Below are 12,854 nucleotides of genomic sequence, written 5' to 3' on the forward strand. Positions count from 1 at the left end.
CCACGCCCACAACGCGTGCCCAACCCCGCACCCCGCGCCGCCCCGTGATCCATCACTGTCACAGTCGGCGCACGTCAACACCACCACTACATACCCATCAAACAGTCAGCTGGGTTGCCCCATGGGGGTATTTACCCATGGGCGAAACTGTAGGGGTGCGCTACGCAACTGGCCGTGGTCCCTGCAGGTGAAGCTGCCAGCTCAGTCCGCTAAGACTCACTGTATAGCGACCCCTGCCTACTCGTAAGGTAAAGTTGTTTGGGGACTCCACTAATCGCAGCACGCAGCACCCATTTTTCCAGAAAAAATATGTATATACATAAATATACGTGTATAACCGTAACAACCATTCGCACACTTACATACACAGCACACTCACACAGCGCAGGGTCTGTGCCCACAGTGCACTGCAGCACTGCGGCGCAGACCTTGGCAGACCTATGCTATCACACAGCGCTTACCTTCTGTGTGCTTCTGCTTGTTTGGAAATGGACGACTGACTGACTGACGCGTGCTGCCGCCACAAAGCATGCAGGCCACTTTGAGGCAATTAAATGTAAGGGATAATTAATTAGTCCAATGAGATTGAAGGCAACACCGACAGAATTTCTCGAGCGCTGGTTTGATATGTAGGGCCGGGAACTGTGCAGGGCCACTTTGCACACACTTGTTTCGGCCCAATGAAAGATTAAGCACAGTGGTTTCAAGGGATTGGGCGCAATATTGATCGAGCTGCGTACGAAAGAGTAGTCAGTTTTGTCCACTGGGCCGTCGAACCGAACCCCACCAATAATGAACAGATTTTATTGAAAGTTCTGGAATTGAAAATGTATGTGGCTATCTGATTAGTGGAGGGTTCTTGGTTTCAGCCGCGGACGTTCTTCGTTGGGGAGATATCGCCACCAGAACGCAGTGTTCGGCGGGTGCAACAGCAACACTGTACCTACAGTAGATTTTGCGTTGCGACCATCACTGAATATGGTGTTGCGTGAAAGTAGGTGCAATTGTTGACCGAAGAGACGCTGTTGTGCGGCAGGTTTATTTATTAATATTTGTCGAATGAAAGTGAGCTGTGGCTTTTTGCCGGCTGTTTTATTATTTTTTATCGACGAATCAGAGCTAGCTGTTTGGGCGGGTCCGTAAATAAATTAACGTCCAGATACGCACGCAGACGACCAAACCAGCGTAGTTGTTTAAGATTCCTTCCTTTTATTACTGCTAACCCTACTCCCTCCCTTTGATGCTGCTTATCCTACATAATGCACGGGCATAATATGACTTTGAGACCCCCCCCCACCTCCTACGCATTCCACAAGTAGTGACTAATCCCATATCTGCATTTTCCATAAATATGCTAAATTTCTCTTGATATGCAAATTACTTTGTCAAGGCGCCCTTCCCCCTCTAACCTAGCTTAAATATACGCTGCCAAGCTTGGTGGTGCTCATTCAGACGCTGTCTTTCTGACAGCCCTGTTCTTCACCTGAGGATGGCTGCTTGCGTTGTGGCCGAAACATCGTGAGAATTGTATTTTATGTTTTATTTTTATTATTTTATTATTTCCCTTCTACGTGACTTAAACGAAAGAATCAAGAAGATGAATCCCTGCAGTCACGAAAGCTTTAAATCGAGGGCTAATGATGTTAATGTGAGAAATTTGCATTTTCATTTAAGATCTGAGAGCAGCCTCCATGACGAGGGCATGGAGGTGGCTATGTTAATGTGAGAGATTCGCATGTAAATGGGAGATCACAGAGCAGCAACGTCGTGCTCGGAGAGCGAGGTGGCTGTGTTAGCGTGGGAAATTTAACCTGTTAATGTAGGTTGGGAACATCACAGCCAGTTATGACTTAAACTGGTTGATAACGTCCTTTCAATGATTGCTCAGTTTATTTATTTGCTATGTGACTTTACCGAAAGACCAAACGAATAAGCATTCCTTGCAGTCACAAAAGCTTTAAGTCAAGATCTAGTACAGCGGTTTTGAGCTGGTCCCATTGTGCGTAGATGGTGGTGGCTTCTGGTGTTGAAAGATTTTCCAATGTGGTCTGATGTGGTGCTTAAAGCTCCTCTCGCTCTCTCTGGCCTTTTTGGCTGAAAGATTCCGCTTTCTCTGGCTGACCTTCCTGGTCCTCCGGTATCTCAGCACCAGGTGAATAGCCATCACGAAGCGTACAAGAGGATAGTCGGTCCAGCAGTCCTCGAATCTCTTTGTGGCCTTTGTAATAAAATGTCTCTCAGATCACTGATACGGACGGATGATGGTGCCAGTGCTTGGACCAGGGTTGGTTCCATGTGGTATTTCGTTAGTCTCTTTTTCGAAATGCTGTTTGTTATGAGCAGGCTGTGTTGGGTACACTTGGTCAGAAGGAGGATGCCGTTGTCTTTGACTGTTCCAACAAAATGGACAATGGGCTTTAAAATATGTTATTTTAAAATTATTTAGCGATAAATTATTATTTAACAAACAATGACGAGGAGGCGGGGGGTGCAGGGGAGCCCAAAGATAGTATCAAATGCAGAGGATAAATCCAGGAGGAGTACGTAAGTTAGTGATACAGTCGTAAGATAAGAGATAGTTTAAGACAAGAAGTAAAGCAGTTTCAGTTGATATATTTTTCCAAAAAACAGAATGAACTCAGTCATAGAGATTATGTTGAAGGTGATTACTTAAAAGTTTGTATATGACACGGAGTTCAGATCAGAATGTTTATTTATCCTGGAGGAATCCTTAACTTACGACCACGCGCACTTACAAACCAGCTTCCATGAAATAATATATATGTTTATATTGATTTAAAACGTGAACTCGCACATGCAAATTAAACCACGGGACTATTTTGTTCACCAGAGTGATCCTGCGTGAGATGTAATGAGTCAGGCTCGTGCTGGGAGTGAGTGTGTGAATATGCGCACATGCTCATAGTGCGCAACAAACCTGGTGGCCCCAGTTAAATTCACGACCAACATCATTGACGATGATTTTAATCGGTCCTGGGTCTCCCCTAGGTCGACTCATCCTCAAATGAGTATACCTGGTGTGATGTGTAAACATTGCCACTGGGGAGTGAAAGGTGGCCAGGCGTGGTACTATCCACCTGTAATAAGAGAGCGCCATCTCCTGCATTATTGTGGGGGTTACATTTACATTGATACAGTCCACGTATTATCTACAGTAGGAATTCTATCTGGGGGAAAGGTGAATGGGTGCGGATCAAGCAGGGAAGACTCCGGAACAAAGGCGGTGCTTAGCCTTCGAGAAGGGAATATAAGCCGGGGGCACAGCAGCGTGCGGGGTCGGTGGTTGAAGATCGAAGAGGAGCTCCCCGCCACTGCCATCTCCACCTGCCACGTGGCGGCTCGACCTCCAGCCGCTCAGCCGCTCCATAGCGCGCCGCCAGCTAGGCGGTGCGTTGGCAAGTAGGGTGAGCGCCACGTGGCGTGGGGCAGCACAGCCACGACAGCTGGTCGACATCCGCGGAGAGAGGGTGGCTGTACCGAAGATTTAATAAATACCTTGACGTTACTTACCGTGTCGGAGCCACTCATTACACACCCACCCCATCGTGTGCCGTCATGGCCTTCGTCGGCGCTGCTCGCTTACAGCACTTGCCCAAACAGCTTGTGAAGTCTAAATGGGAGATCGTTGTCGATGTTGTGTGTGTATATGTGTGCGTGCGTGCTCCCGTGTGTGTGCAATTGTGGGGACTCTATATGCTCCGGACACTCTCCGGACTCAAGGTAAAGTGAAAAAAAAAATATCTTCTATTTGATACTTAATTTTACGTTTTATTTGTTATATGTTTATTAAAGTAGTATATGCAAATGCACAATGTTCCTATTTATAAGTTTAACAATGCTTCCCTTTTTGAACCCTAACGTATTTTATAACACTGACCACAATGAGTTTATGTGCCTTCTGATGAGCATTACAATTTTGGTTAAAAAAGGCAAATGTCTCTTTGTAACGTTTGCTTCCTGTATATGTGGTGTGTGTATTGCACCAATACATTATATTATGTGCTGAATCTGTGCTGTATTTATATGATCAATGCATGGATGAGGTTCTTGGAAGCAACTGGAATAAGGATATTGTACATGCGGGAGATGTTGCTGAGATAGAGATGAGATTTACGTGAAGAGAAAGATGTTTGTGGAGTCAGTGGTAAATGTAAATAAATAGCTGGGTGTGGAGGTGTATATCAAGTGTGCAGACGGAGTAACTGCACCAAGGTTCATTGGGGGCTGGGGGTAAGGAATTGGACTGGGGGCTCCATTTCATTAATTGCACCAGGATCTATGCCGGCCATGCTACACCACTCTCTCGATGCCATCAGTATATACGTAATGATCAACACACGTGTGACGTCATTATGCCGGGAGCGTCACTACCAAGTGGGTCTACACTCACAAATAACGTCATCCCGGCTGGAGGCGGGATTGACGTCAGGGCCGGTTCTGGACTCGAGAGGCCACGGGGGGTGGTGTGAGGTCGTGGCACGCTCTGTGATCCCGGCTGGATACGTGACCGGATCCCAGTGGGGGGCCGGGGGCCCAGGGGGGCACCTCGGGGGGCACGTGGACAGCAGGGGGGCTTCGAGAGGGTTCTCGAAGGGAGACGTGGCCGGGGTGGGGCCCGGGCACGCCGAGGCCCATATAAGCAACCTCCTCACGAGGTTCGAGGCTGCCCGTGCCAAGAATGAAGATGCATCGTGAAGATGCCTCCAGTCAGCGGACCTGCCAGTAGCCCACCTGGCTGGGTCACGCTAGAGTAGCAGAGAGTTAGAGAAGTGTGTGTTAGCTAGAGTAGGTCGGTGGTCACCACCCTACGTGTAATGTACAGTGTTATAATACTTACTGTTCTAATAAATGAGTGGTGCCTCCCAAGAAGTTGTGTGTGCCTAAATTGAACTCATTACATAATCAACAGTAAATCTGAGGAAACCATTTGCTTCGCAAACATATCAATGAGCTAGAAACCAAGACTGTCAAGACTAAATAAGTCACCATACCGAAAGACTGTTAAGTATGCAGAGCCAATTTCAAGTGATAATTGCATTAATTGTATTGATCGATTTCGCTTTGCTAATGTTTGCGGTGTAAACAACGTGGTACAGAAAGTTTGTCTGCAGTCCAGTACTGTTTGAACATTTACATTTTTTACGACATATTCTCTGGATTTCTGAGTGGTTTTGGTGTCAATACAATAGATACATCTTTACATTTAAAAGTTAAGGATGTATTTTTATAACATCTTGAGAAAAGAAGAAAAAAAATACATGTATTAATTATCAAGGCCTACACACAACACCACCTCTAATTTCAGCTCTGAAGCTTTCGTGACTGCAAGGATTCATACTCTTAGTTTTTTTGGGTAAAGTCACATAGGTACAAATATTTATTATTTTATTTCTATTATTATTTCTATCATTTTATTTATTTTTATTTTTACCTACGTGACTTTACCGAATAAACCTAAGAGTATGAACCTCTAATTTACACAAACTATTTAAGGGTTTGCGTTACCCATATTTTTGGACCTCTTATTTCATTACCACAGATAAAAAAAAGTTGAAAATACAATTATTACCACGAAAGAAAAACGATCCTGATGAGGCATACAAATGTAATTCAGTGATTTTTATTCAATCAAATAAACTACACACAAATAACGTGATGTATTTGGTCAAAATCTTTACATTATTCAAACCAAAATTACCCATTAAGTAACACAACTAAGTAAAAATCCACCCATGAATATAATCGAAACTTAAAATAACAACCGAAGCAGATTATTAATTTTATATAGCAGAATAAGATCGAGAATTGATGGCAAAAGAGGCATTTACAGAAGGAAAAAGTTCTCAACAATTACGATGAGTGGAAAGAGTGAAGAACAAGAGTCACGATGATGTCGAGCATAGCTAGGCATGGAGCTGAGACGTAGTTGTTAAAAATGATGGAGTTAGACGGTTAGAAGCATTTGAGACGTAGATGTGGAGGTTGCACAGAGTAGCTGGACATAGAAAAAGACTGATGAATACATTTTTAAAAGCATCAACAAAAGAGAAACGAATTCGGAAGCCAGCAGAAGAACACCTGGATTGGATGCATTCTACAAGAAGGAGGGGTTGATGAATGTGGATTTTAGAGAAAGAAGAATTGAAGGGAAACAAATGAAAATAATGTTAGGAATTGGGATTTTTGAGGATCTGAAGGGGGAATTTGTAGAGACGAATACAATCGCAGAGAATAGAACTTAAATAAAGTGTACTGCTAACGTGGTTGTGGAAGATGGCGTCACATTTAACGACATCTTTGGGAGGTGAGGTTCGCAGATAATGTGTGATGATACCAACCGTTCAATTGAAGAGCAGTTTTTTATCACCAAATTTTGGCCAACCCCTTTATCAATTTGGCCGCGTTTCTGTCAGCTAAATAATAACAATCACGTAACTGTTTTAAAAACATCAATTTATATTGTATCATCTTGAATTTACGATTAATCATGATAAAGTTATGCAGACAGAGATAATGCCTTAAAATTAAAACGTTACTTGGACGCTTACTAAAGGTTCCACCAGCGCCGTCTCTGCATTCACGCATACAGGTAAGAAATATTTTACGTTACATTTTATATCAACAACATTTTACAGTGCTTTATGTTAGAATGCCTTGGAGATACATACGATAGCAAAATATATATTTCAAAATGTAAACATATGACCGTATGTAAAAAATCACGAAAAGTTAATGCTTATTGATGATGTTTTCATGACTTGAATTTTATAATACGATATATTGAACATTTGTATTTATAAGACGCCTGGAAACAATACATATGAGAGTGCCACGGATGTAAATGAGGAATATAAGTGCAAAACAACTGGGAAAATAGACACAAGATAGGGAAATAGCAGGAAAAGGCCTTTTATACAAGTGGGTATTTAGCCAGTACTTAAACGTCTCAAAGTACTGTGAGTTCCTGACTTCTAAGGCCAGGGAATTCCAGAGCCTGGGTGCCGTACAAACAAAAGCGCAGTGGTAGCCCAGTTTTTAATCCTGGAGTATGGTTACGCTGAGTAAGGCACGATTGGTGGATCTCAGAGCTCCCAGTGGAGTATGTGGCTTGATAGTGGAACATATGACTCGATATTGAGGCTTGCGGCTGGATAGTGGAGTTTGTGGCTGGGTAGTGTGCATTTGATGCCAATGCATAGAAGAGGTGTGCGAGGGAGCCTCGGGGAGCCACATTTTGGACAGAATTCAGGCTACTCAGCAGGTTACTTGGGGCTCTGGAGAGCAAAGCATTGCAAAACGAGGACATGGACCAGTTTCTCAGCATGTTCATAAAAAGGAATGTGGTGCCAGTTGGGCAATATTCCTTGAATAAAATAATTATGTCCTCACAACTCTTGTGACATGTGAACGAAAAGTGAAATACTAATCTAAGAAGACATCAAGATTTCTGGCTTCGTTCGTTAGGCAGACAGTATGACGGTGGATCACCGGATTTCTGGTGGGCAACCTGGGACAACTGGTGGGGGGGAGGCAATGAGAGTGATCTCTCTTTCATCACTGTTAACTTCAAGAAAATTCTGCCATATCCAATAGTTACTAAGAGAGAGCGAAGCACGCATGCCAATGTCGAAGTTAAAAATAAAGTGTTGTGTCATTCGTGTGTCAATGGTAACATAGCCCTTGCTGTTCGAGCAAAGCTCCAAGCAGGACCATGTACACACTGGAAGAAGTTCGACCTAGCACAAATCTTAAAACCGCCCATAGTGACACGGTTGGCAAGGAAGGAGTGTAACCATTGAAATTCAATGTCCGATACCTCTGTAGAGGAGTAGTGGGTGACATCACGTCACGCGTGGCCTCGGAGAGAGTGGCGTCGCGGGACGTGACGTCAGGCGGGCCGTGGGGGACGGTGACGTCATGCCCCCAGGGGGTATTTAAAGGGGGACCCGGGATGTAACCGGGGTTCATCGGGGGTAGGAGTGGGGACTCGGGTAGTTTGTCCTCACACGAGGCTAGGGGAGGCTACTCCGCCCGACCAGCCGAGGTTGGGGGTAGTCCCAGTCCGGGGCAGCGTGGAGAGCCGGGTTAGCCGGGGTGTAGGGATCCCAGTACCCTGTCCCCTGGTGAGTTATTGGCTAGGGGGGTGTTGGTTTGGCGTAAGCCCTTAACAACCTGGCGTAAGCCCTTAATAAACGTGGCGTGAGACCCTAACAGCAACCTGCCTCGGAGTCGTGAATTGCGCTACAACATCTCTATCATGAGTATTAACTGATCGTAGTAAAATGCTCTGATCAAGACGAAAAAAAAATCTGTCCTCAAATAAAGAACAAGATTGTTTGCAAAGTTTTTTGTTAAATTTGTAGAGAAATTGTGGTGCCCTTACAAAAATGTGGGTGGAACATGGTTTGTGAAGCATGGGTTTTACCTGAAGGTTTTCAATCCTTATTAGCATTTCCGCACGCTCCACCTAGATATAGCCATGAAAACATGAATCGGGTGATGAATACAGTCATATAAATTCCGTGAACCATGTATTATGCCATGCAATGCACACTTAAGCTTGGGTAACTGTAAAGTACATATTTAGCAATCAGTAAGTGAACCTTACGGCGGGATCCCGGGGTCCCAAAGAAAAGAAGCAAAAATCGTAATTAATGTATTTATTTTTGGCGACTCCATCCCACCGCGCACATAAATGCTACGACCCACCTGGCGCGGATCATTCTGTTTTCATGTCGTCCAAGTACAGCCGTAGTCATAAACAAAACGTTTAAACTTTTGTAATGCGAGCAAGGATTGAGGGGGGGCGGAGTCTGGGTCACGTGGGGAGAGGAAGGAGTTAGGGTCACGTGGGAAAGAGGATTTAGGGGGAGAACCGGAAGGGGAAGGGGGAGTTGAGACGGAGTGAAACGGGAGGAGGCCACGCTGGGCAGTACGGAGAGAGTGGCACAGTCGCCACGCGGTGGGAGACGTTGACACCGTCAGCCATCGGTGTCAGACGAAGAGAGCTAGCGGGCTGTGGGAGGCTAGCTGCAGACGGGGCCGCAGTGAAGCTGGAGAGCGGAGCAGCGGTGTGGCTGCGAGACGGAGCAGCAGGGGGACTGCATATCAGAGCAGCAGGGAGACTGCATATCGGAGCAGCAGAGTGGCTGTGGAGTGATCGTCAGGAGAGACGCGGGCCTGAGCGAGGACGCCGTGGTAACGAGATTCTACGAACCCAATAAAGGACAACGGAGATCGACATATGAGAGAGAGTCCTTTATTACATTGGTGTCAGAAGTAAAACGGCATGTCAAAACAGCTCAGAAGGAAGAACGTCCCTGCACCATCTTCTGCAGCATCTTCTGACGACGACCTCCCTCCAGCGGTGGCGCTACCGACGATGGAGGAGGAAAGCGACGCTGGGACGAGCGGGGGTCCGGGCGTGCGGGACGTGGCCGCCTCGGTGGGCCCATCCGCGCGAGTGGACGCTGATGACGGATGGCGACAGGTGGCGGCCCAACTGGAGGTGCTGAAGATGGTGTTGCCGCAATTGTGCGACCTTGTGACGCCGGCGACGACTTCGGGGAGGCCCGGCGGGGAACAGCGGGCCGGAGCCTTGCCGTTGCCATCAGCCCTCTCGACCACGCGGCACGAAGACGCCATCTTGGGTGTGGCCGAGGAGGAACGGCGGGAAGCCGCCATCTTGCGCCCTCCGCCGCGGGAAGCCGCCATCTTGCACACGTTGCGGAGTGACGCCATCTTGTCGCTGCCGCATGAGTCACCATCGGCGGAGGACGGCGGAGCAAGGATCCGCAGCCGTCATTTAACAACGGTCAAAGAATTCTCCATTGGCGGCGATTGGAGCGCATTCGCCTGCCGTTTGCAAGCGGCCGTACGATCCGCCAAATGGACGGACGCGGAGGCCCTGGAAGTCCTACCAACACTTCTCGACGACGAGTCCGTCCGGTTCTTCCGCTCCATCAAGGCCGACAAGAAGAGGATGCTGCAGGGTGTCTTCGAGGAAATGGCGGATGCGTACGAGCCTCCGGACGATGCCCATCGTAGATTTGTACAGCGGCAACGGGCGCCTGAAGAATAGCCGGTGGCTTTCAGAGGCGCCGTTCTGGAACTGGCGATGGCAGCATACCCCGAGACCGAGCAGGATTTGTTGGAGCCCCTTGTGTTGGGCAAGATGCTGGAATTGTCTAGAGACCTGGGGATCCCCATGCCGGTGTGCAGTCATGATAAGTTGACGTCCCGTGCTGCGGCTAAGTGCTTGGATGCTCAATTTAATCTCCGACGCTGGAAACAGGTGTCAGCTTGGATGGGGGGCCCCATCGTTGAAGGCGGTGCTACGGGGTGGGATCCTAAGAAGGTGGTCCACGTTCCTGATGACAAGGGTCCGCAGGAGTTTACGGCCGCCTCCGCCCAGTGGCCTGCTCGGGGGGGAACGGGGCCGAGGTCCGGCCCGCCGGTGCGGGAGCATCGTGACAGAGGGGGTGCCGCTCGCCGAAACGACGTGGAGTGTTTCCGCTGCGGCCGTAAGGGCCACTTCGCCAGGGACTGTTGGGCTCGCATCCCGGGGCCGCCCCAGCAGGAGGCCTCGACCATGGACGTCACGCGAAAAGACCAGCCAGGACAGGCAAGTCGGTGTGCATCAGACACCCGGCAAGGCCTGTCACCTCATGCATCACCATCGCCGCGCGGTCCGTGTGTCGTTAACAACGAGGTGCCGCCGATTGACCCGTGTCGCTCGCTGATGCAATGGCGACGATTGGCATGGAGGGTAGTTGCGGCCGCTACTGGGTCGTCCACGGTACCGGGTTCTATTCAGGGGGTCGAGGTGCGTATTTTGGTGGACTCCGGTGCGTCCGCGACCATTATTTCGGATGTCATTTTCCATCTTTTGGGCATTCCGCCAGGGAGAGTGCGAGCGGTTTATGATTCGTGCATAGCGGCGAACGGGGGAAGTATGGGCATTGTGGGCCAGGTGGACGCCAACATATCGATTGGGGGGGTGTCAGCTTCAGGGACCGTTTTGATCTCTAGGTCCCTCACGGTACCGTGTTTGTTGGGGACTGATTTCCTGGCAAAAATGCCCATTCAAATAAGGGTTGATCAAAATTGCATTGAATTACCGGGGGGCGGAAAATTTCGTTCTTACCGTCACCATGGGGCCGGTCTGCCCCTGTTTGCCAGGTACATGCGCTGTCCGTGGTATCTGTTGACATTCCACATGGTTCGCAGATGCTTATCCCGTTGAGATATCGGAAGCCAGTGCCTGGCGTTGAGGGAGCGGCGGGGTTTTGTTATCTCCGTCCACGGCTATAACGGGCGGCTCGGCGCTGGTTGGGGCACAAACGATTGTCCGGCCGGGCCAGCCCCCGTTCTTACAGGTGCAGATGCGGCGAATCCTGCTCTGGGTGGGCCTACCACGGCGACGGGGCCACTTGACCCCGCTGCCCCTCCAACCCCACCACAGACATGGTTGCCAGAGACCCCGGACAAAGGTCTCTCTGGGGAACGGGACCTTGGCGTTAACGGGCCTCCAACAGCATCGGGCGGTTCTACTCCCGTCGATCTTAAAACCCCGTCGCGTTCTCGGTCCGTGGGGGGACCGCCGCCCGTTCGGGACGGGCCGGCGACCCGCACGCGTTCCAAATCCCTTTACTTTCGTTGATTGTTCTTGTTCTTGTTGTTCTTGTTATCGTTGTTATATTCTCCATTGTGCAGTGATGCCAGATGGTTAAAATGTTGCTCGCATTATTTTATTATATTTATTGCAGCCGGGAACGGCTGGGTTTTCATCAGGGGGGGGGGGGGGGGGGTCGTGTAATGCGAGCAAGGATTGAGGGGGGGGCGGAGTATGGGTCACGTGGGGAGAGGGAGGAGTTAGGGTCACGTGGGAGAGAGGATTTAGGGGGATGACCAGAAGGGGAAGGGGGAGTTGAGACGGAGTGAAACGGGAGGAGGCCACGCTGGGCAGTACGGAGAGAGTGGCGCGGTAGCCACGCGGTGGGAGACGTCGACACCGTCAGCCATCGGTGTCAGACGAAGAGAGCTAGCGGGCTGTGGGAGGCTAGCTGCAGACGGGGCCGCAGTGAAGCTGGAGAGCGGAGCAGCGGTGTGGCTGCGAGACGGAGCAGCAGGGAGACTGCATATTGGAGCAGCAGGGAGACTGCATATCGGAGCAGCAGATTGGCTGTGGAGTGATCGTCGGGAGAGACGCGGGCCTGAACGAGGACGCCGTGGTAACAAGATTCTACGAACCAAATAAAGGACAACGGAGATCGACATATGAGAGAGATTCCTTTATCACACTTTGATTAGCGCATTGTGTAGAGCTCGTGGAGAGGAATAGATTGCCGTATCGTTCGCCTTCAACAGACATAAAATGACGTCGCAACGCAGGTTATGCGAGAGACGGAGGTCTTATAGGACCCCGGGGTCCCACAATGAGGTTTAAGTGTTCAAAAAGCCTGTGTTTTCACTAAAACTCATCTTATATTGCTCTAAGAATCTGTCTCCACCCACAACCACCTATTCTTGTGTGGGGAAAACTCCCCCCCCCTTCCACAGCCTCCACCAATATTGCATACGTGTCAAATCTCAAGTATAACGATTAAGACTCACAATTTGTTACAATTTTGAGTGTTTTGTGGGCATGGAATGAAATCTCAAGATCGAGGTTTCATCACCGCTAACTTGGAGATATTTATGCCACGTACAATCATTCATGACAGAGAGCGAATATGAGAGCAAACATGCCAACGACACACGAGTCCGATCCAAGTTGGGCAAAGAATATTGTGTTGTCCATGTGTCAATGGTAACATAGGCCTTGCTGGTAA

The 12,854-nt window shown here is 48.7% G+C and overlaps 1 protein-coding gene across 1 annotated transcript; it reads right to left on the reverse strand.

Annotated features, from left to right (window-relative positions):
* Window positions 1-5,630: 5,630 nt before the first annotated feature.
* Window positions 5,631-11,824, reverse strand: LOC144737877 (uncharacterized). Its single transcript, XM_078620765.1, has 2 exons — window positions 8,447-11,824; window positions 5,631-6,592 (listed from the first exon to the last, which is right to left on the reverse strand). Exon 1 carries the CDS (start codon window positions 9,760-9,762, stop codon window positions 9,295-9,297), a length of 468 nt encoding a protein of 155 aa, XP_078476891.1. The 5' UTR covers window positions 9,763-11,824; the 3' UTR covers window positions 5,631-6,592; window positions 8,447-9,294.
* Between the last annotated feature and the right edge of the window lie 1,030 nt (window positions 11,825-12,854).

Source organism: Lampetra planeri, chromosome 74, assembly GCF_965212315.1.
Source record: "Lampetra planeri chromosome 74, kcLamPlan1.2.h2, whole genome shotgun sequence".
In the NCBI taxonomy this organism is placed as follows: Eukaryota; Metazoa; Chordata; class Hyperoartia; order Petromyzontiformes; family Petromyzontidae; genus Lampetra; species Lampetra planeri.